We start from the raw sequence: 25,113 nt of genomic DNA on the forward strand, positions 1-25,113 counted from the left end.
AAAAATGCAAATTGTAAGAAAGTATCCTTGACCAAGCTGTGCCCCTTTTTTACTCTTTTTTAGGTCAAAGCTTACCTTCGATGCAAGTTCTTCTGGTTTCTTTCTTTCAAGAAGTCCTGAAACTTCCCTTAGTTCTGGATTCAAGTCTATGCTCCATATGTACTGTAATGTTAATAACATATTGCCATAGATAACCATAAAGGGTGAACTAATCATGGCATATTTCCTTCTATCACGAATCATCCAGAGGGCACATGACCAGATTAGCAATACAAAGGTTAACCAACTGTGGTATGTGATGCTCCATGCCTAAAAAGAGACCAAATAGTTTCAGGTTTTATGTAAAATGACATACTAATAAATCAATTTTCTAAGAACTTTTACGTTTTGCATAGACTCATTTTAAATGAGCATTTCACAAATTAAACACATAAAATATCAGATGAAATGGAAACACAACCAAAAATGAGGCAATCTAGTTGCTGTTTATGCAATCTACACAAGTTCGTTATAGATACATGGCATATTAGTGTATTACTATTATAGCTTACCATCATAGAAATAAGGGCACATATATAACTTTGCTTCATGATGAATTGTAATGCAACAACCATGGCGTGAACCTTGGGATTTTCCTTTTTCTCAGAAACTTCCGTCTCCATCTCTTCTTCTTCCTCTTCTTTCTTTTCTAATGGAACACATGTTACTAATTCCTTTTCATAGTACACATTATGAGTGCTACACACATTTTTATTGCTATAAACTTGACTCGTCAGACAAATCATAACAATGGATTAACAAAAGGAGCTCAAGCAAGCTTATCCAATTCAGCACCTCTTGACCCTAACATACTGTCTTGCTTTGGGCATGATATTTCAGTTATTAAAGTTGATTTAAAGAAGAGGCATTTTGGAAAGTACATGTTCATTTATTTATTAAATATAGTGACGCTATTTGTCTACATGTTAGAAAAATCTTATTCTTTCTTTTCCTTTATAAATAATTGAATGTTTAGGCTTAAAATTACTTTATACTATTAGCTGTGATAAAATACCTCTTGGAATATCAACCCTTAATATATTAAGAGCATTGGTCCTTATAGAAAAAAGCATAGGAACAATAATTTAGAAGCAAAAATATTCCAAGACAGTGTTCTCCCCAGCCTCTTTTAGCCGGGCGCACCACTGGCACTTTTCAATGACAACCCAGCTGGTTACTGAAGAGTTGGGACACAATACAGGGCCTGACACCCTTCTACAATTTCTTCCCCTCCACATTTTCTGGGATGAACACTGCAAGGACACTTAACTCCAAGATAAAACAGACTTAGGAGCTTTCCCTCTGAAGAAAATGTACTCTAAGAACATGCAATTTTGAACAAATTACACAAGAGACATGACTTTACACATGCAAAAAAAAAGTGATCAATGGTTTATTAACATAAAATGTTATTTAAAAAAAATGTTTTTTCTCTGGGTGAATACTGCATCTTAAGATAATTTTGATAACTAGACCTTTATTGTTACACAATGTAATGTTTTTATTATGCAGAAAGGGATAGTAAGAATCTGCTAAAAGGAAACATGTAGTGTCACTATAAAGGAGACTTTTCAGCACCATACAACCCACAATATACCCCTGAAACCCCCTCCCAAAAAAAGGCTAATGCACAACACCAACTTACAGCAACACATATCATTACACAATGGGATGAAAAAAAGCTGTTACCTGAGATGTCATCATTGTGCTCCCACTTGTATTGTGGTGTGGAGTACATATCTATTTTAGTCGGTCCATTTTCAATAGGAAGTGATGTATTTATGGGATGGTAATCAACCGGTGTCCCATTAACTGTTACAAGCAGTACCTGGTAAGTAGCAGTTTATAAGATTTATTCATGACATCACTTAACACAGTGAAGTACAATTCATTCTAAACATACTGCATATCCATAAAATGCAGGACAACTGCAAAGCACATACATTGCTCATACAATACATCAGCCTGTGTAATGTTAATCTCATACGGCATGAGTAAGGGTAAATTCTGGTAATGTAGGTAAAGCATATATGTATATACTATAGTTGCTTGACATTGAAATCAATTTGAAAAGATTTGGAAAGGAGAAACTAAAAAGGGAACCAAAATAAAAAAACAAGGAAGGAAAGAAGAAAGGATGAGAATGGAAAGAGAGATGAAAGAGACATGAAAGACAAAAGAAAATAAAAGGAAAGAAAAATGAACAGCAGAAAAAAACCAAAAAGAAAAGAAAGACAAAAGAAAGAATAAGAAAAGAGAACAAAGGAAAAGGAAGGAATAAAGCAAAGGAGGGTAGAGAAGGTAATAATAGATAAGGCTGTAAACACAGGTTTGGTGCAGAAAATGAAATTCCAATAATTGTGTTAATTGGCAAGTGCGCACACAATAAGAGTGTAATGGCACTAGAAGTGCTGAAATTATTACCTTTATATAGCAATGTCATCAAGTCAAGTGTTTTGTTCTGTGTTTAGGGTTCAGCTGCATTTTATTGAAGCAATTTTATTCATTGCAGATACTTCCTCAAACATTCCCTTGCGAGAATCTTCCAGGTCCATGTGTATCAATGGCGGTAATTGATTTTTACCAGGGAATGTTTGAGGGAATGTCAGATTTCTTGTTTTATAAATAGAGTCCTAAATGTTTTAACATATTTAATGCCCAATTGAAATTTCTAGCACTATTCAATCATCAAGGAAGATAAGCTATGCAGAAGCTTTTTGACCTTTCTACTAGCAAGTGCTTTTGACACCTTGACTACTTCATATTAACACTAATCTCATTTCAAGATGTTTAGGGTGTCTCTACAGGGTCTTGACTAGATGAAATGCAGTCTAGTATAGTGTAGTGGGGTATCCTAAAGATAAATTGTGTATTACCCAGTTTATGCCTTTATGCAACTAGTATATACATATCACTTTTGCAGAGTGAAAGGCAAATGTGCAATAAATGTGTTGTATACTAACATCAGATGACTTGAATTCATCTTGGGTCATGGAAAGAAGCTGCAAAAAGCAAAGCAGAGTACATTGATAAAAGCCACAAATACAACATTGCTGTGGAATACAGAATGTACAAGATATTTTCTAAAACTGCAAAGCAAAATAAAACACTCACTCTTTTCAATTAAAGTTAAAGCAATAGCTAAAATACCCCATGCAGGTAAAGTAGACCAGTATACAAAAATAACAAAATGTGCTTACAGTGTTTGCTGGACAAAGTAAAAAATTTGGATAAAATTGTTACATTTCTGTAGGAAAAAATGTAATTCTACCAATAGTACCAGACACATGAAAACTGTGTCACATAATATGTGCCAGAGGGAAGGATCGGAGTTCAGAAAAGCTGATCTCTCATATGTCAGGGTTCCAGCCCATCATGTGTCTAGCACTGAACGGAACCTGAAGCAGCAATTCAGCCTTCTAATACCTTATTTATATATTTCAACAAGAAACTAGTCATAGTCCACTAAATGTACAATTGAAAAAAGAATTTAGTGGTTTTAGGTTACTTAATTTGTAATGTAAACCGGTGATAAATAAAAAGCGTTCAGTATTGTGATTTTATATAATATGGCTACATTTAGAGCCACAGTCTTACAAAATGAGTTTAATTGTTTATACATCAATAGAATATTGTCAATGGTGTCCTATGAACACTAGACAGCTCTGGGATATCAGGCTGAGCATGTATCTTAAGTCAGACTTGGGTAGCCTCACTGATGTAGCACCAACTTGGAAAGGAGTGCAATCTAAAATGTGCACTTTTTATCTCACCGTAGTCTACTTTCTTTTACATTTTATTTAATAGGTATTTTAGCTACAGTTTATGCTTTAATATATCTGCATGGAACAAAGTGTACAATGGGTATCATTTATTGGAACATATAAAAACAGAGAAACATTAGTTAGCCCAGTCAACACTAAGGACTGATAATATATAAAATGAATTAAATATTTTCTACCATTCCCATTTTATATATCAGTTTGATTTGATTTGCAAGCACTATATTGCCAAAACTTTCTGGACACCTGATCAACGCACCTTTAAGAATTTGTTGGTCATTCCATGCAAAAACACAGACATTAATGTAGAAATATCCCCACAATTTCATGTAACTTGTACAGCCTGCACTTTTCTGAGAAGGCCCAGAAGAATAGCAAGTTTGGAATCTGTTTGGGGCTCTCTGTGCCCATTAAGCCATAAGAACATTTGTTAGGTCCAGTACTGATGTTGGGTGGAAAGACTTGGATCCAAATCAGTGTTCTAAGTAATCCCAAAAATGTTCAGTAGGGTTAAGGTCATGCAGATCACTCAAATTCCAAACTTGTGAAACACAGCGATGCTCATACTAAACTGGGCCTTTCACAAACTGTTGATACAAGCTTGGGAGCACATAACTTTAAAATGCCTTTGACTGGCATAGCAATAACAGTGCCCATCACTGGAAATACCTGATGTTATGGAGGGGTGTCCATATAGTTTTGACCATATATTGTGAATTAATAGACTTATGGAAAATATCAAGAAGTATGAACTTTCAAGTTTCAACAGTTGATAAAATGCTCTGTTGTATTATATTCCAATAAATGTTTTTTTTCACAAACAACTATGCCCTAGTTTCAAAGCTAAAAATATAACGGTTGGTACATTGCTGGTGCTATTTTACAAACTATTTTTCTGGAGCAACAGAAATAAGATACTTGAATCCAGTCCCCTCTATTTTATTCCATGGAGCACAATTATCCTTTAGCAGTTTGCAAAGACTGATACATCTTCTATAGCAGCAAAAATCATCCAATATTCACTGCATCTGAATCAGAATGCCCTTTAATATTTGTTATATATATTATGACACCACATATACATAAAGCAGACTAAATTATCATAATGTATATTACATAAAATAATTCTTGGAAAAGCGTTAACCCATACGAAATACAGAGCCAATAGTGAAAAAGTATTGGATTTTTTATATCAGTCAAATTTGTTCTATACGTTAAACTTTATTGTTCTAGCAATTTAAAAGTTATGTCTATGTAGATATGAAGGCCTAACTTAATCTACTTATATATTCAATAAAATTTTAACTACATGTATTTTTAATAGTATATCATCCTCTCGTGGTACTTAAAGACTATACATTTAGCATTTATATTAGGATAAATAGGTATAGTTGTAGTGTATTTAACAACTAGAGCTTGACACAGCGCTAAACTGTGTATTTATCAGCTTGACTACAGTTAGCTTATACTATAAGAATAATGACATTCAGTCATTTTATTTCTGATTATAATTCACAGTGATGTTGATTTACTAAAAGAGTTAAGGCTAGCAAAGTAAATCAGCACTTTTCAAGGGATAATTATTTTAGCTTAGTGGATTAGGTGAAACTCTCATGACTTCAAATGACTTCAGTCATCCATTCATGTGCAAGCAAAACCCATATTTTTATTAAATTTCCTTGCAAACTGATTCTTCACAAAGTACATATCCACCACATTCACTATGCTGTAAATGAGTGAATTTTCCCTTTGCTGAAAAAACTTGCTAAACTTGTTTAGAATTTCAACACTAGTATGATCTGTGATACAATACGTTGCATAAAAAATGATTATGGTATTTTTTCTTTTGAATCTTACTTTTCTTTCATCTGTGGGATATTGGGTGCCATACCACAGACTGCGTCTTCTTTCTGCAGTTAGAGGTGCTGGGCTGTATTCTCCTTCCTTTTCCCCTTCTTCATCTTCTTTATTGTCTTCATAGCTTATCTGGAACATAAAGGACAGGTTGGACAAAGTCTCTGTCTATCAAGTAGAACCATTGGTTGTGTTTGATTTTTGGGTATGTTAAGTTTGCAGCACTATACATCGTACTTACTAGGAAGTACTAAGTATATACTAAACAATAGATACATATATAATTTATAAACTGTCCCTTGAACTTCTAACATTTTTCAGATTTTAATTTTGCCTATAACCACAAAGGGTAGATTTTCTCTAACGTGCTGCTGACTTTACCCAAGTTGTTGTATGAACCTGACTGGTGTAATCACTGAGAGCATAACAGTATGTACATCCTCATAGTAAAAAGGTATGTTTGTTAACGAATTTTGATGGACAAGACACTAAAAATACAGGAAACAATAATTAGATTATACAAGGGTAGAGAAGCTCAATGATCAATAGAGATCAATGGCAAAGTGAAAATGCTAACCTTTTTACAGTACAGTATTAGTCTGAAAACAAATAGGTCCATTAAGAGGTTGATACAGTCGTATTTAAGTGGTTTCTTTAATGTGTTTTCATCGGAGTAACAACATCCAATCCAATTCAAGAATCAATAAAAATAAATAATTAATAACATATTACACTTACAACAGGCTCCTGCAGCCAAAGACGTATGAGAGTTGCCAGTGTGTAATACAGCACTAAAAGGACAACAGGATTTGTATAGTGGTACCAATTTCGTAGGGGAGTTGCTATAAATTGCCATGTGCTTGAACAATCAGTTTGAACTAATGAAGTGACACCAAATAACCTGTTAAAAAAAGCAATATACACACACATCAGTCTTCATTCTTCAAACGGTAGATGTTAAATACTTAACTAACATTTTTTTAATATATGTTATGATTTGGTGGTTCTCCATTATGATTTATTAAATCAACATAGTTCTAAAGTATTAGGCTCTCTAGAACAAATAAATACCCAGCTATTACTGTAAATAGAGACATCCAACTCTACTTTTATTAGATGATATACAATATATACCACTCCTAAAAAGGATGCACATTCTACATCTGCTTAATATTGGTATATTGACAACACAATTCCCAACTTTTGCCATCCAGTGTAAGCATAGTTTGTTTAAATAAAAAGAGTTCTACTTTCTGCCAAGAACATTTCTTAAAACACATCCTAAAAAAATGGGCAAGCCTATAAATGTTGGACACACTAGAAGTGTATGGACTGCCTCACTTACCATATATAATAAATAAATACACCATGTCTCACAGTCTGCTGTAAGTTTCTAAGAAAAGTCCACTAAATTCCACTGTCTGAGCACCCAATCAATTCATTTAATCAATACTTATGTTATGCTAAAGGAAAGTTGACACTTTTTGTTCCAAATTTGAATAAAGGGCAATCTTAAGAATCACCCCTCTCCTTGCAATATTGATTATAATGCCGTTGACAGACAGGTCTCAAAATCCCGTAGGATAGTTGTATAATTGCCACAAGATTGATATGATTGATAGATCCTGACCAATCATTTGATATCAATCACTTTTGGTCAGTCAAACTCAGAAATATAGGATCAATATATGGTCCATTTTATAAAACAACTGAATGGATTCATTGATCAAATTTTAACATCAACCTGTTTATGGTCAGCCAAGAGAGATATCTGCACTGTTAATCATGGGGTGTGAATTAGATTAGTACTAACACCTACTGGTGATTGGTTATCTTTCATATCATTTATTCATTATTAAAATTTGTACTATTTGGTAATGAGGCAATTATTTATAATATATATCACATACATAAACATAATCATGTATTAGGTGAAACTCCATTACTGTACTTGCAGCGATTTCAATAAATTCTTCCAAGAGATTCACCAATATACAGTACATATATACATATATATATAGAGATACCCTACATAATCTATTTTAATAGTGACTCACTTTACAGGGGCTATAAAACAACATCTTCAGTCAGTTAGTTGGTTTTGGATCTGTAGCATTTAGTTCATATTGTATCTTCCAAGCTAATTCGATCCAGTATGTTTTTAGGACAATATATTGTACACTAAAACTTTACAACTAAATCAGTTTCTGATTAAATGAAACACATTCTAAAAAGTCCAGATAAACCATTTTTCAATTCCTGAAACAGATGCTATGAATTAAACATTGCATACATTAAGCCAAAATCTGACTCACTAATGGAAAATGAATGGTTATCAGCTTGTTTTTTTATCCTACTGTTGTTCCAAGACATTCTTTATGCAGGTCAAAAAGTAACATAAGGTTGATCAAATTCAGAATTTTTTCCCAAATATGAGAAGGCATTGTTTGTGGAAATGTTTGTTTAAAACAAAGTAACTGATTGTGTAGAGGTATACAATGGACAAGAACATTGCCATCATTAGTAAGGGACTTTCTGCTATACCCACTTAGCCAAGAAAATGAGGACAAAGAAAACTTTTAATTAAATGGGAAAAGTAACCATTTAGGGCTACATAAAACATGTTAGGAGTTTGCTTAGGACCTTAAATCCTAATATATAAATATAATGTATTAAAGCTATTTATTAAAGATAATATGGTTTTCTTCAGTCTTGCACATCTTTATTAATAATTCTAATATATATATAATTAAACATGAAATGTCTATATATATATATATATATATATATATATAAACACATTTCATGTTTAAATAACATATTACAATAACAAAATTAGTATGTTGTGCTTGTTTAGAGTTATTTGTTATTAGAAACTAAGATAGAAAGGTGTTTGGCATTGGGATAGAGCCCCAAAATGCACCGCACACATTGACCAGAAGTAAAGAAGATTGCTGTGGGTCTGATAGTAGATGTCAATCCTAACTAGGGCTGATTTAACATCTTACAAGAAGATTTTACCTTAACTTAGTTTATGAATAATGTTGAAGCTTTGCTGATTTCAACCATACAATCATGTGCTTTGATTGTGAGCTCCCCTGGGGTTACTGATATGACTCTGGACACTGGAAAGCGGTGTGTAATGTGTTGGCACTTTTTAAATACATGATAAATTTTTTGGTATTTCAGTGCTGCAAATCTTGTTTAGCCTTTTTTCTTCTCCAAAACATGGCATATACAAATCAATGCACTGTGCGATATGTCTGATGGAATGCTTTAAGATAAGCTCACCAAGTCAGCAGGCATACGCACGTCTAGCTCAGTCTTCAATTTTCCTCTGTTTACTTTCTAGTTGGGCCTTTCCTGAAGTGTCCACATCACTGTGCAACATGAACACTTTCTATTTGCTGTGTGCGGCAATGTCCTTTTTTGGAATGGACCAAAAGATCATGGCAGCACAAGGGGACAAGCAAAGACCAGTGGTCTCAACCACCATTGCAATGATGGATTGGTAGTGCCCAGACAAAGAAGAAGGGACCTTAATAGCAGATCTGGGTGAGTATATCTTTTTTTAAAAGTAACAAAATCAATGAACCCCCTTTGAAGGGTTACAGGTGAGAATGGGGGTGTGGGACCACCAAGACAATTTCAGTTTTTGTCCAAAGAAGGACTTTACATTCTCCGCCAGAATTATGAGAGCAACAACACAGGAAAGACATTGGAAGAGAAGGACAAACACAGTCAGGTTAATGAAGAGATTTTCTGGGACTTTTGGGCAGAATTAAAAAGGAAAAAAATTAAAATTAAAAATTTTAATAGAAACTTTTTAAATGGCTTTTTAATTGACATTAACATTATTTTGATTGTGTGAAATTTAAATTCTTATTGGATTTTCATCTATTTTAAGCAAACAGTAAGTTTTTTACTATTTTTGCATTCTCAAAGTTCAAATTCAAAGTTTGTCAGATGCAGTTATTTGAACCAACAACTGATGAAAATATAATTTCTTATGTTTATAACCACGTTTGACAAAATAAAACCTTAAAATAACAGCAGAATAATTTGGTAGGTTATCTATTTCTGTTTATCAGATGTTTATTCTGTTGTATTTTTAAATCAGACCCAGCAGGGGACACTGTCAATTCACTGTATCATTGGATTTCCATGTACTAAAACACACGTAAGGTCAGTGACAGTCACAAAGCAAAATGGGTGAATTTTTCTGGAAGCCCTAAACTTACTTTGGGAAGTAGTCCAAAGCCCTTCCTTGAAAATAACTTCATCTTGTTAAAAGAACATAAGTTAATGTGCCTTCCTTAAGAAAGTAATGTATTGATTGTCTGATGTGCACAGTCCGTCTGTATTGTAAATCAATGAAGAAGAAGTCCAACAGTAAGCTGTACGTGTTTTAAAGGGCTAGAGTGTATACATTTCACCGTACATATTGACATTCCGAAAAATACATGCAAAAACACTGCTATGAAAGACTCTCTTGTGATTAATATCCATACTTCAAAGAATTACAGTAGCACCAGCCAGGAAGTTCTAAGCCTCTTAAATTACTAGTGGCTGATGGAAAGTGAAATCACAGGATGAATGAAGCTTGCTCACTCAATTTAGTAAAAACTAAATGAAACCACACGTTAATTAAAATCTCCTCATCAGTAAACTGCCTCCTGTAGCAAAATACTGTTCTGTCCTAGACTCCTCAGACCAGGAAAGAGGTTTCAAATTAAAAATGACTCTGCTAATTAGTGACATTGTAGTAGAGACATGCGGTATGTTGGTCTGTAAAAATTATTCTGAATTACAAGGAGCGGATGTACGGATGATAGGAACTTACTGATCCTGAAAATTATACCAAGGCAGTGAGCTGCAGAGATTTACTGTGCGATGAGCATGTGTTCAATAATCATCATTTTGTTAAGAAGATCAAAGCTGAACTCTAGCCAAAAATAACAAGATAAAGAAAAAAAAAACAGCCTTACTGTAATATTCAGCTTTATTTCGAAGATTTCTCCTGGTGTTATTATTTTACCGCTAGATTTCCTAAGTCTGATACCAAAATTATTTACCCTACTATCGGTAAACCCATGTTGTCCTCACTCTCCTATTGGACAGTTAAAAAGAAGCAGCAAGCAGCATAGTGATTAGTTAATTTATTTCTCACTACTAATGTGGTGAAGTATCTCTTTAATCTACAAAGACCTGTATATTGGAAAACAACCATCTCTACAAATGAATGGCCCAACACAGAAAATGCTAGAGCACAAAATTCAGCATGTTCCTACATCTGAAAGAAAATGGACATTCATTCCAGGACAATGGGGTAATTTTTGACAGGGAGGACAACTGGTTTCTTAATGTCAATTTAGAAAAACCATCCTTGAACAGGGATGGGGGCCTTTAACACCATCTGTCTTCCACCTTTAACACTGTTTTAACTTCTGTACCCCAGGGTAACAATTCTGTACCCAGACAACAATTCATACCTATAGCAATGTAATAAGAAGGTTTACCACATTTGCAGACTTCCTGACCCAAAGGATGGGTTTACTTTAATAGAACAGGGTGGTCAAACAAAATTTACCCCTCGTTGTTTTGGACAATCAATATCTGGAGTGTCACATCACATGGTGATTGGTATAAGGTCTTTGTGCTGCACAGCTATAAATGTTATGGTATGTTTTTACACTGGCAGCCTTGAAAGTTGTAAAACGTCTTCAACATTACAAGAACAAGTACATTTGAATATGACTAATTACCGCTAGGTATACACCAACTCCAATAAATGAGAACTTTCATAGACAGGTATAAGTAAAATATACTATCCAGTCAGCAGGTAAAAAATAACATGGAAAATGGAGAATACACTTCAAGAATCCAATTATGTTAGGATGACATAACTAAACAGAAATTACATAAAACAGGAATTTGTTTTGTACACCATAGGATAAATGAAATAGATATTTACACACACAATTTATTTATACTTAAAGCATTGTATCAGTTACCTAAATCAATAGATTTGGACAACAGAATATATTCACTTTGGAAAGTGAATGTTCAATTAGATTGATGAAAAGGTGAAGATTTGCAGATATGTGTGGGTTTTTTTATGAAAAATAAACCTAAAAAAAAAACTCCTGCTCATTCGCCTGAATTATATTTATTTCATCATTTTCTTGTTGGGTCCCCAGCAGCTATTTTTACTCATTTAATAATAATAGCAGTGCAGTAAAGCATGCAGTTAAACTTAAATCACATGTTTTACGAGGATTTTGGATTCATGATCTGTTGCCTAATTAATACCAGTATGCAATTTGTATCAAGAGAAAAGAAAACCACAATACCCTTTCATGTGTATAACTTACCTGGCATAAAAATCATTAGGTGGAATAATCTCCTGAAAAAACTGCAACTGGTAAAGATAAAGTCCAATCAAGTGCCCTGCACTGAATATGGCCATTAATACACATAGACAGCTGAATATCAGCGGATCAAATACTCGGCAACAGGACCACCATGTGCATAACCCCAAAAATACAAAGAAATACACAGCAGAGGTCAACGAAGGCAACATCATGCCTGTGAATAAAAACAAAAAGAAAAATGTCAAACAATATCTAATATTTCAATTTGCAACAAGCATCAGTACAATGTTTGATCAAATGGCTTTTTACATATCTTAAATATATATATAAAAAAAGATATCCTTGAGGCAAAAATATAATTAGCTATCCATGTGACTGTTATTGGGCACGGCACACTAGTAAGTGTATGGCAATATACATTAGGTGTAATGAATTTTAGCACAAAAAACATTAAAGAAAGGGATCATTTTACCTAAAAAATATATTTTTCTGACACATTGGGCCTGATTTATTAAAGCTCTCCAAGCCTGGAGAGAATACACTTTTATCAGTGAAGCTAGGTGATCCAGCAAACCTGGAATGGATCTGGTGCAGGATTAAAAACATTTGCTAACAAATGGCAAATGACTTTGAAGAAATCCATTCCAGGTTTGCTGGATCACCCGGCTTTATTGATGAAAGTGTATCCTCTACAGCCTTGGAGAGCTTTATTAAATCAGGATTTATAACTGCTCCCCACAGATCTATTCTGTGTGGCCTGTCTAATGCCCCGTAGCTACTTTCTAAAACAATTCTCACTATCAGACCATGCCCATTCAGTCCAATGAAATGTGTGCACCAAGAAAGTATGAGCCAAAGATATTGGAGAAGATGAGCTAGATCTGTAAGTAGCTTTTTGGGGCTGCCAGGTATAGGGCCAACCTGAAGTAAGTGTCTTAAGATTCATACATGGAGAAGAATATATTATGTCAGACACTCCTGTAGTTCACTTGTCTACACAAGTTCTTTTTGTCAATGCTAGCTCTCTAAATGCTTTCACTTGTTGCCTGTGATTACTATTCAGTGCACTCGAGTATAAGGCTTCCCCAATACAAAATGCTAAGATAGTAATAAGTGACTGTGCACAATTAGAGTACTTTTTAAGAACAATTACTAAATTGTATATAAATTCAAGATAAGTAAGTCTACAGCGTATCACCAACCTGTTACACCAAGTAAAATTGTAACAACTACTTTTCCAGCAGTGGCTATCATGTTGCCAATAAATTCTTTAAGCTTTGAGGCAAATGAGGCAACTTTGCGAAGAATTTTTAACTTTGTGCTTTCTTCTTCCCCTTCATTTACATCATCTTCTCCATCAAAATCGTCTTCACACATTAATGCTTCATCCATGTCTATCTTCCCTGCTTCTGTCTGAATAAAAAAAGCAATGCCATATTAAAGGGAAACTGAAGTGTATTTTTAGTAAGCATTAAAATTTCAGGTATTTTAGTGGTTACCATAAAGTAATTTTTTATATGACTTTCACATTTTTACATGCTTGTTCTATCATTATTTTTTCTTATTGTATGAAATGTGGTTGTTTGGCAGTCATGCTCACTTGCTGTCTTCAGTACTTTTCTAGGAACCATGATGCAGATGAGGAGTTTTGACTTTTCCCCCAGAGTGACATCATGATGCCAGAACCCACCCACTCTCCCATTCTTGGTCTGAGCCTGCGATGGGAGAGTGGGCGAGTTGTGTCCAGAGACTGTGGGCCGCAGTTGTGTCCACAGCTCTGGCTGTTGCATTCCCCCAATGGGGTCCTGACCCAGCTGGGTTGTGCACCAGCCAGAGCTGCGGCCCACCTGTCAAATGGCCAGAGCCCAGTGGTGGGCCGCGGACACGGGGTTTGGGACCCCAGATATAATGGACACATATCTCCACCTGGGATTAAATAAGGTTGCACTTCACAGCTCAATGCCAATGTAATGGCCCACTTCTCTTTTTTTAAATATCACAATAACAAATAACTTTATTTATTTATTTGATAAGCACTTAGTTTCACATTTATATATTTTAAGAACTTCTGGGAGTAGCCCCTGTCTCTGGTGTCCATCTGTGTCCATCAATTGCAATGTAAAGAGATACATGGACCATTATGAGCATCCCATAACTGAATTTTATATATATATATGTAATTATGTTGTTTACAATGGAAATAAATATAATTGTAAAAACTGATATGATTATGTGTTAACACCATATTTTTCTCCCTGCCTGTCTTGAGGAAGTCGACAGTGGGAATATCATAGTGGGTGCCCATGCAGGAGATACTCAATAGTATGTTTTATGTTTTTATGTATTTTATGTTTCTTATGCTTTTTTTATAAGTAATTCTGTCCTTTAAAGTCCCAAATTGGATTATCTATTTTTTTGTTATGATTTGAACTAGGGATGTGACCTTAGAAAGATGAGATATAGAGGAACTCTATACTTTTTTCACTTCTCTACTAACTGTATAGGGATAGTACACCTACAAAACTGCACAGTGCATACTCCTGTTTAGTGTTGGTGTTCAGGTCTATGTCAAAACTGACCCAAACATCAGTCATTAGGCCTGGAACTAATACAGGCTGACAATCAAAAATCCGGCCATCGATATTCCGGTTCCTTCAGTTTTCCAGTATGAACTTTGGATTACATTTTCACTACAGGGACTGTAGTACACTGTTTGGCCCCTTATGTTTTGATGGCGCTGTTCTCCAGAAACAGCTTTTAGGTCTTACTTGCTACAGGAAATACACGTTGAGACGTCCCTGCTGCCTGCTCCCTGGAACTGTGCCAGATGTCTGCGGGTTCTGGGAGAAGAAGGCTGGCCTGAGTGTGGAGGTGAGTATAACCTTCAAAAATCCAGAATTTTCGAAAATCCAGGACTCCTCAGATCCCGAGGTTGCTGGATTTTTGATTGTCAACCTGTAACTGGATTTGCCACAGACCCATATGCTAAACTGTCATTGACAAGCTTAGATTTGGCCAGCAGACTGTGACAGATGTTATAGTCAGCTGAAAAGATTCACTCAGCCTTTAAAAAAACATGTCCATGCCACAATATTAAAACCAGAACTTTCAATAGGATTGGGACTTTCCAGGATAGGAAATGGAGGCAGCGAGCGTGTTTTCCTCCTGTCCATAAAAGGTTCTCTGGAATCCTGTTTTTCCAAAAAGGATGGGGGCAAACAGCATGTAGTCCTCCTCCTTTTTGGCTAAAACAAGACCCCACTTGCCCCCAATGGTGTTTATTAAAATTATAGATAATTTAATCACACTGATCTATTTAACAAGGAAAATACACAATGGAAAGCCAAAACTTTGTTTTCATATTTCCTTACTTTACCCATGTTGACATTCCTGGAGATTTAATGTTAAATTTTTAAACATTGCTCTATATTTCCATGGTGTAGTTTTACCCATCATAGTAGAATGATGAGATGATCTCACATCTGCTTGCACAAAGTGGTCACGTTTATCTATGAAAAACCTAAGAGGCTTCATTGCATATTACATGTAAATGTCAAAGCGGCAATAAATCTAACACAGGAAAAGAGCAGTGCCTGCACAGCAGCTGTTACTGCTACTATCAGAGTGGGGCCAGAAACGCTATTAGTCATCACTGGATTATTTTGTTAACATTCAGCTTTTAACTGTCTCATCAGATACAGTATAAACACCAAAGCAAGGAAATGCCATCATTTCAGCATGAAGAATCTTCTCAGCAGTAATAATCCTCAGCACACCCCTAGCACACAGCCTCAATGGTGATGTCAGGGCAAGATAAGCCATTTAGTCCCTGATACAGCCTGGCATCTCTGGACAGAAATAAATCATTCACTACATACATTCCATGCTCTTAAAACAATACTTAATAGGCCATAGGTAAAATGGTCTCAAAAGTAATATTAGAAGAAAGTTTATTGTAGAAAAAATGAAATGTGTAGTTAAACATATGGTATTTGACTCAGAGATAAACAACAATCTGAACTGGCAAATCAACTTTTCATCTGCTATCTGGAACCTGCACTCCATCCAACATAAACACTTAGAGCCAAGGGACCTTCTTTATTAAGACAAAGATAAATGTGCAATGTGAACAACAACAACCCATTGTAATTCATCTTTCACAAATCTAACCTTGGTAATCTGAAATGTAATAAGGTTACTGCACTTTGTACATCACCACTGCCTGTGCACTCCTAATTGCATTGAAATAGGAAAATGGAAGTTGGAATCTATTTGGATTTTATAGGCAACGCAGAACTCAGAAGCAGTTCAAGATTTAGACAATACGGTCAATTTATACCATCTCACGATATATGGTGTGAACTCCCATGAAATATATTTACCTACAGCAATGTTTTCATATTTCAATTTAGAGCAGGCTAAATATTGAGAGAGGATACTGCACCTCGCAATATTAATACTTACTATCAGGCAAATAAAGTATATAGTTGAAAAGTACCTATAGGGTGTTTTAATGCCAGGGATTGTTTTTTAATTTTGTCCAGCTAAGATTTAAACAGCTTTATCATACAGATATGCCAGGTGGGTGATCTGGTTTGTTGACCATTGCACCCCAAAAACACAGTGGGCCTGAATTATTAAAGTTCTCCAAGACTAGTAGATATAGATTATTATAGAAGAACCTGCGTAATCCAGGAAACCTGGAATGGATCTCATCCATGATTTTTTTCATTTTCCATGATCGTTTGCCAACTAATTCCATGTTTGTTGGATCACCCAGGTTCTCCCACAATAGTCTTATCTTCTCCAGTCTTGGAGAACTTGAATAAATCAGGCCAAGTGTCTGAAGGGTATGGAACCACAGTTAAGTGATTTTTAAAGAACTGTGAATGGTGACATTTTTTCCATTTAGGCAAATAACACAACTAGGTCACCTCTTTGTCCCTGTCAGTTACTGCAGCATAAATGAGTTTATCTATCTACTCACTTTGTGATCCTTCTGTCTCCTACCTGCATTTATTAGTGTTTTCATTTCAAGTTTTAAATTCTTCTGTTGATAGTGGGTACTATTATATACGAGTTATATACCTCAGCATACAAACATGTGCAACATAATACACATACAGTGTCCGATTCTGGTTTAGTTTCATGGTTTCCTCTCAATTTTTTTATGAATAGCCTCCTTAGTTTCATTTTAAATCTGTTTTAATAACAGGGTTACCAGTGAATTTTTGCATGCTAATGTGGCTAGAGAAAATTAAAAAAAACTTCCGCAGCTTAAACATTTCATTGAACCCCATACACTGTATCAAAAAATGCATATACTGCAGGAAGGTTCTCATTTATTTGGAAATGTATGGTTACATTTTCCTCTTCTCAAATATTGGTTCATATCCCCACACGGGCTTTAGTACACCAAGAGTGTACAGTGGTTGAAAACGTGCGCTTTATGTTTCATGGCTTCCTCTTCCTCCCCAATTATCGGAATGAATGAACTAGTCTGTGCCATGGATTAAACCCAACACATGGGCTACAGATTACAAAATTTACAGGTACAGAGTTTGCAGGTGATATTTGCCAGATTGCTGCAATCTGCTTTCATGAGTGCAGTCAATCATTTCCGTAATATGTACACATCAGAAATTAGCTTTAACCTCTTGTCAAAATGTCGGAATTAGGTTTGAAAATGGGGATGCCTAAACCTTCAGCATTCATGTTTTGTTATAAAATATTTTAACGTATCTTTCCCAAATTTAGTCATGTCAATAGGACTGTCTTTCCCCAAATATTACTAGTTGTCTAGAAGGTAAAGTGTATGTATAGCTAAAACTACTTGCAAAGGGATTTTCTGCACTAGAGAAACAATAGAAAGTTAGAGGAAATCTCCCAAAGTAAAAGTAATTCTCTTTTAGGACAGTTGCCCCTGGAACTGGTGCCCCCATTGCAAAAATTAAGATGGCTCAATACACAGGCAGACATTTTACTTCTGGACCTCTAAGCCAATAAAACAATAAGATCTGAAATGGATTAGTAAAGTGTACTTCCAACCAATCGTCTCCAAATGATTGTACACTTCTTGGTAATTCAATGATAACTAAAGTGATCAAATGTGTTGAATCATGTGAACAACCAATCTTATACACCCGACCAATCACTTTCTGACTTCCTCTCAAAACGATTGCATCGAAAGAATGGAATGTTGACTTGCACATGAAGTCTTTTGTGGAATCCAGCCAATTGATTTCTGGTCAGGAGTGACTTTTCAAGTTCAAAATTGGCAGTATATCTACCAGTGAGTTTCCAGGGTTACTTTAAATCTATTACAATGTAAAATGTACCAGTACAAATAGAGGGGAGAATCTCTGTGGACACAGAAAGGAATTAAATTTGACAGAGTTTTAAACCATTTAGCACTCTATCCAGAACTAATATACATATGTGCCTATCCTTTAAGGCTGGTACTATCTGAGGTAATTCAGGATTAGGGCCATTACTATATGTTTAAGGATTTACCAGTTCTGGAAAATGTTTTAAATTTATTTCATTTGTATATTTTTTTTGTTTTTTCAGTAAAACATGATATTTAAAAGATACATACCCAAATAAATAACACTTTTAAATGTATCTAAATTTTAATAATTGTATCTAATAATTTAATAATTTTAATAATTCATAAAATGAAAAATCAAAAAAATCTATGTGTCACATGGAAGTAGCCACAGTAAAATCCCAAGTCACCTACAGTTCAAGTTCAGCACCACTTTTGTATTGATATGGAGCCAGGTAAGTAGACTATGGGGACTTTCTTTAAAATAAATGTGACACAGTGTTATGCTATGTGATAAACCTTCTATTCCATAGAGCAGGGGTCAGCAACCTTTTTGGACTACTAAGCAATTCCAGGAGGTCAAGAAGGCACACTAGGCCAGAAGAAACAAGGTGTCCAAGAAAAGGTTTTTTATTTAAATATACAGTACGATCAATGGGAAACATGATGTTGCATGTTCTTAGAGACAGATACAATATCAGGTTCTAATGATGAGGAAGTCAAATAAAAAAATATATATAAATAAAAATTAAAATAATAAATAACTGTTATTAGAACAGGTTCAAAGCATTTTTTCTTGGGATGGGACTTTATAGGTACTTTGTGCAGTAATATACCTAAGGACAAGAAAATACTAATTTTGTTTAAAAGAAAATGTTACTTTTAAAAATTCACTGTGATCATGTTCAAATTAATCCAATTCATATGATAATATACTTATTTATTTAAATGTATGTTTATCATGCTTCATTATCCCAAGATCTCAGGGGTTAGCACTCTGGCCTTTGCAGCGCTGGGTCCCAGGTTTGAATCTCGGCCAGGACACTATCGGCATGGAGTTTGCAGGTTCTCCCTATATCTGCCTGGGTTTCCTCTGGGTACTTCAATTTCCTCCCACATTCCAAAAACATGCAGTTCAGGTAATTGGCCTACCCAAAAAAATTGACCTTAAGACTACAATGATGACATATGACTATGGTAGAGACATTAGATTGTGAGCCCCTTTGAGGGACAGTTAGTGGCATGACTATCGACTTTGTACAGCGCTGCATAATATCATGGTGCTATATAAATACTGTGTAGTAATAATAATTTATCAGATTATTATTATTATTATTATTATTATTATTATTAAACAGGATTTATATAGCGCCAACATATTACGCAGCGCTGTACATTAAATAGGGATTACAAATGACAGACTAATACAGACAGTGATACAGGAGGAGAGGACCCTTCCCCGAAGAGCTTACAATCTAGTAGGTGGGGGAATTTCACACACAAAGGATGTGAGATATGTAGTGTGGGAAGTAGTGATGGTTTCAAATGACAGAAGAAGCCGGGTAGGCAAGTTTGAAAAAATGGGTTTTGAGTGCTCTTTTAAATGAGCAGAAAGTAGGAGCAAGCCGAATAGGACGAGGAAGATCATTCCAGAGAGTTGGTGCAGCTCTAGAAAAGTCTTGTATTCGTGCGTGTGATGAGGTTATGAGTGAGGAAGTCATTAGTAGGTGATTAATATGATTAGTAACTAGTCATTAATATATGATTAGTTAATAATCGTCTGATAAATGATGCATCATTAGTTGATATAACTTACTTTTTCTTCTCTCTCTTACTGCTTTTCTATCTAGTCCCGTGTCCCACGCGTAAGCACCCGGGAACTCCTATCAGCGAGGGACTCTCTCGAGTCTTGCGCTGATGGCTCAGCCCCCACCAGGAACGCCCCTGAGGGGAAATCCTTCTTCTCCGCAATGCATACAGAGGAGAGGGTGTGTCCCCTTACCCCAACGGCGGAATTGTTAACGCCGGCCATGGTAAATAGGGAAGGGAGCCACAACAAGGAGGCTAAAGAGCCGCATGCGACTACAGAGCCGTGGGTCACCGATCCCCTGCTGGCCAGGATTAGGCCGGATCGACCATTAAAAAACTAGGGGGTGTTAGGCCGCAACGGACTACTGGCTAGGCCGTATCTGGTCTGAAGGTCAGAGTTTGCCGACCCCTGCCATAGAGCATAAAGCATAGACTTTACTTTGGGTTTTTATCTATACATAACACATTTCCTCATATAAAGCATTTAGAGATAATCATATAACAGATACAAAATATGTTTAAATGTTTCAAGAATGATTTTCTAGCATAGTAGTAAAACTAGACATTTTGTTCATTATTTTGAATACACAAATCAGATAAAGCTGCTGTGGCAAAATGTCTGGTTTACAAACCTCTGTACACTTTACTTTACTCCACATTTCATATAATCAGGCTATTAGTAAACAATATAGGGAGAACTGTCGGTAAATCAATACATACCAATTCTTCATTTACAAACTGAGTGTTGTATTGTGCATCTTCTTCAGTAACTGTTTTTTGGACTAGTTTTTTGCAAAATAACCATGTGGCCAAGCTGGCAATAAACATCCCGATATCCGGTACAAACAATCGAAATCCATTGCCAGCATCTGTACCCTTGAGGCTGCAAAAAGAAGGGATATTATTGTTTCATTCTGGTTTAAAACCTTAAATAACAAGAGTCATACATATTGTAAGAAAACATCCACTAATTCTGGAGTATTAATTTAATATTAAAGTGGACAATTTATCTTTCTTCAGTTTATATTCTGAGAGTGTTCTAGTGGTATTTTAATTAAAAGTTATTACAAGTCCTTTTGCAACTAAATCAATTGTTTCTATATCATATTTATCCAAATATTATAATACCATTTTTATGTGACTGATTTTGAAATGTTCTATATTTGTAATTAACCTTTGTAACCACTTACAGACATGATTCTAATCACACTATAATGTATAATTTAGGTTTCATGATGCACATAAATTGACATTGGATTTTAAATTGAAATACAGTGCAAAGTATTTTTTTACAGCAGGCTCAAGTCACATAGTTAAAATATCAGCCTAAGGTACATATTTATGCAGATGAGTCCAATGAGATTTTAAAATGAGTTACTCGGATAAAAATAAAAATCTTTATCCTTGTATAAAGCTCCAAAAACTGAGCCTAATGCCCTGTATATTGCTTTAAATAATTTAATCACAATTAAATTATAATATGTAATAATATATTTAATACTGTTGGACCCAAAATATAACAAATTTTAGTCTCCTGGAAAATAAACTTGGTCAAACAAAATCTGTGGTTTGTTCTGCTAATCCATTTGGCACGGCCTATGGGAATGTAGACCAGGATATGTGTAGGTGCTTGAGTGATAAAGAACATCCTCACTCTGCAAAGGCAAAGTAACTAAGGAAATTACACATCCCCTGCTGTCAAAACATCCAGCTTCTTTTTTCTTTGATACCCTGTTTTAACAGGTAACTGTAATAAAAAATGCTTGTATTTTACAGGATTTATTTAGAGTTTATGGCAAATCATAATGTTGTAAGCCTAAATATTGGTCAAAATTGTGTTTTTTTGTCCTGAAAATATAAATATTAGTGCAAATAAATAATGTATCGGAGACAGAACTTAACTCTGTTGTTTTAGCAACAATTACGTTTTCAAAAGTAAAATTATCCTTTAGGCACCTGTTGCTGTCCTATGTCCATGATCTGTATCACATTTAGGGTAACCCCAAAGTATAGTTATGATGTCAAAAACAACACTTTACAAAAAAAGCAGGTATGCTAAGAACAATTACAATGGCTACCTTAGCATGTGCCCGCCCCACTACGCCCCTGCCTATGTGTTACTCAAAGGGGAAGAAACTTCCACCACAGTGACGTCATGATACCAGAACCCGCCCATGTGTTGTGTTTAGGGAGGTAACCCGCCCACTGCACTGAGCCTGCTTTCCACACGGGAGATAGTCCGCGACTATGGCCAGTGCTCCCCCCAGCGGGGTCCTTCTCCTGGCACCCCAGGGGGGCAGACCGGCCAGAGCTGTGGACCACTAAGGAATCCTTTCCAAACTAGGAGTGGGCACGCGTGCCCACTGCTGAAAATAGTGAGGGCACGGTGGTCCCACCCATGCCCACCCCACTACACCCATGGCAAGATATCGCCTTTGTTAGTCAAGAAGACCACAGCTTCAAGGTCTGTAGGACTTGATGGATCCCAGTGTGCCATGTACATTAGACTGCAAGGGATCACTCCACATTATTACTAAATCCACATACAGCGAACTGACTGGTAAACTATAGTTATGCAAGAATATAGACATGTACTGCAATATTTTATCAAACTGTATATTAACATGTATGCATGTTTGGGATATATCTTGAATGATCAGGGAAATGATCATTTACCTGGATTACCACTATAAATCAAGTGGAGCATTACCATCAATAACTATAAATCTCCTATTGTAGTACAAAGCTATCCATCCATCACTCACATTGTCCCATGATAAATGTTCCAGCAATATTTTGATCAAATCGTTTGAAATATACTTCTACAATATTACAATTTTGTTTAACCCATTGTCTAATTTAATAAAAATATCTGATAAGGTATGGCTGGCCTTAGTTGGCCATGACTGTTTATTGAACCAGTGTTCCTAAGCTTTCACTTACTACATTTGCTACTAGCATCTGGCAGTCATTAGGAAAACTGTGATATACTGCACACTATGCAATCATTTTAACTTATATCAGTTGTATTTACATTTCAGAATGGATGATGCATATTTGAAGCCACAATGCTGGGAGGCATTTCAAATATTTGTGGATTGAAATATCCATTCTCCTTTGTATGGCAAAGTGCCCTCATCTCTATGAAATCTGCTGAAATTCTACTTACAGTTCTCATAAGAAGAATTTCTTCAGAGTAAATTTATTTTATATTCTGGAAACTCTTTATGAGTTTGCCCTGACTATGACACTGCTACCATTATTACAACATGAAGTTTTTATTGTTTCTGCAGAAGTCATTGGGAATTAATCACAAATCTAAAATTTATTTATGTATAATATACTGTGGATGTAAATGGGTAAAAGCCCTGACAATATTGTAATATATAACTAAATAACAAGCAGGGACAATCAGCAACACCAGTAGAATGAAACAAGAGTAGTCTTTTCTTAGAATGTTCATATTATGTCTTAGTTCACTTTAACTTTCTTCAGGCTTAACCCCTTCTTCTACTATTCTGAACATGTTAGGCAACTTGGCACCAAAGTTGGGAGCAACATTTTAGTGCTTCCTAGAGTGGCACTATGGAGAAGGTTACTGCTGGATAAGAACTACTACTCATTATTACTAAATTGTTGAGATGAGTTGTTACACATTTCAGGCTTTGCCTAAAGAACATTTATAGTCATGCACCAGAAAAGTCAAACTAAGTGCAAAATAGTCCTATTTCTAAATTGTCCAAAAATCACTGAAGCTTGGCTGCTATAATCTCTGGAAACCTGTTTTAACAACATTCTAAGTGCTCATTCAGCTACAGAATGAAAAGTTAGGTAAGTCTATCCTGCTTCTGCATGTCACCGCTGTACAGTGTGTAGGAAACTGAATAGGTTTAAAAGCTCCTGTGACAATTTTTGTTGCATGCAAATTAAGTGGCTTACTCGCATCGCAACTCGGTGTGCGAGCAACACTGGAGGAGACAAATGGGGGTAAGGCAGTTAAGGGTATATATAATGAATATATACAGCATCTGTAAGGTGGCACACCACCTGGTTTAGCTGCCTGGAAAACGCTATCAACCTCCCCAAAACCATAACTAATACATTAAGGAGACAGCTGTATGTGATTTTGAGTCAATTAAAAATCAGTATGGAATAAGCCTAATAGCTGTTGTGATTGTACTTTATTCTGCCAATCTGCTTTCCTAAAAAACAAACTGACCCATGCAAAAAGTATACACACATTATATAGAGTATACCGCCAAAGCCTGTGTTTTCACTGAAGTTTCTCTTCAATATTTAACACCAGCAATCAAACAAAAAATATAAATGCAGAGGCATATGCAAAAAGCTGCTATTTTAAACCAATTTAAAGTGTATTTTAACAACAGCATCCTGCTAAGTGTCAGCAAGAGGTGAGTATATCAAGCATTAATCTCAGACTACAAGGCGCTGAGAAGCTGAATTTGTTAGCCGTTACTGGCTAGGTTTAGAACTGTAATACAGCTTTCCATGAGAGCTTCCTTTGACTCTTCTCACACCAGACATAGATGCTTTCTTGTAGCCTGGTTAAGTAATAAGAACTTTGTGTACTTCTCATACTAAACACCAATGCTTTTTGTTACTCTGCAAACTTATATTTGACAGCCCAGTGTTTTTGTTGCAGACTTTGCTTCTCAAATATTTGCAGGACCAAAATACACAAAATGAGTCAGGTAGAAGTGCACACATTCCCTTGCTTTATACGGCCATTTCCCCAGATGTTGGACAATTGTCCAGAATATAAAATCATGGACATCACTGAGTTTTGGACACATTTTTTATGGTTTGTACCTTACCTAATGCTGATAAAAATGGTAAACCTCTTCTAGATGCATCATCAGATGTGATTTAAAACCATACACATATCTTTTATGCCATTAAAGGAATG

General features: G+C 35.4%; 1 protein-coding gene across 4 annotated transcripts in view; it reads right to left on the reverse strand.

Annotated features, from left to right (window-relative positions):
• The window catches only part of PIEZO2 (piezo type mechanosensitive ion channel component 2), a 216,519-nt gene that overhangs the window by 58,484 nt on the left and 132,922 nt on the right, over positions 1–25,113 (reverse strand). For 3 of the 4 annotated variants that reach the window (XM_072411453.1, XM_072411451.1, XM_072411454.1), the window contains exons 5-13: positions 20,907–21,069; positions 13,252–13,462; positions 12,050–12,263; positions 6,414–6,576; positions 5,679–5,807; positions 3,003–3,041; positions 1,729–1,867; positions 552–688; positions 76–309 (exon numbers count right to left, since the gene is read on the reverse strand). In XM_072411453.1, the coding sequence (XP_072267554.1) occupies positions 76–309; positions 552–688; positions 1,729–1,867; positions 3,003–3,041; positions 5,679–5,807; positions 6,414–6,576; positions 12,050–12,263; positions 13,252–13,462; positions 20,907–21,069 (1,429 nt within the window). The remainder of the gene's footprint in view (positions 1–75; positions 310–551; positions 689–1,728; positions 1,868–3,002; positions 3,042–5,678; positions 5,808–6,413; positions 6,577–12,049; positions 12,264–13,251; positions 13,463–20,906; positions 21,070–25,113) is intronic. The other variant, XM_072411452.1, reaches the window with a different exon arrangement.

This window comes from Pyxicephalus adspersus, chromosome 5 (assembly GCF_032062135.1).
Source record: "Pyxicephalus adspersus chromosome 5, UCB_Pads_2.0, whole genome shotgun sequence".
Lineage (NCBI taxonomy): Eukaryota > Metazoa > Chordata > Amphibia > Anura > Pyxicephalidae > Pyxicephalus > Pyxicephalus adspersus.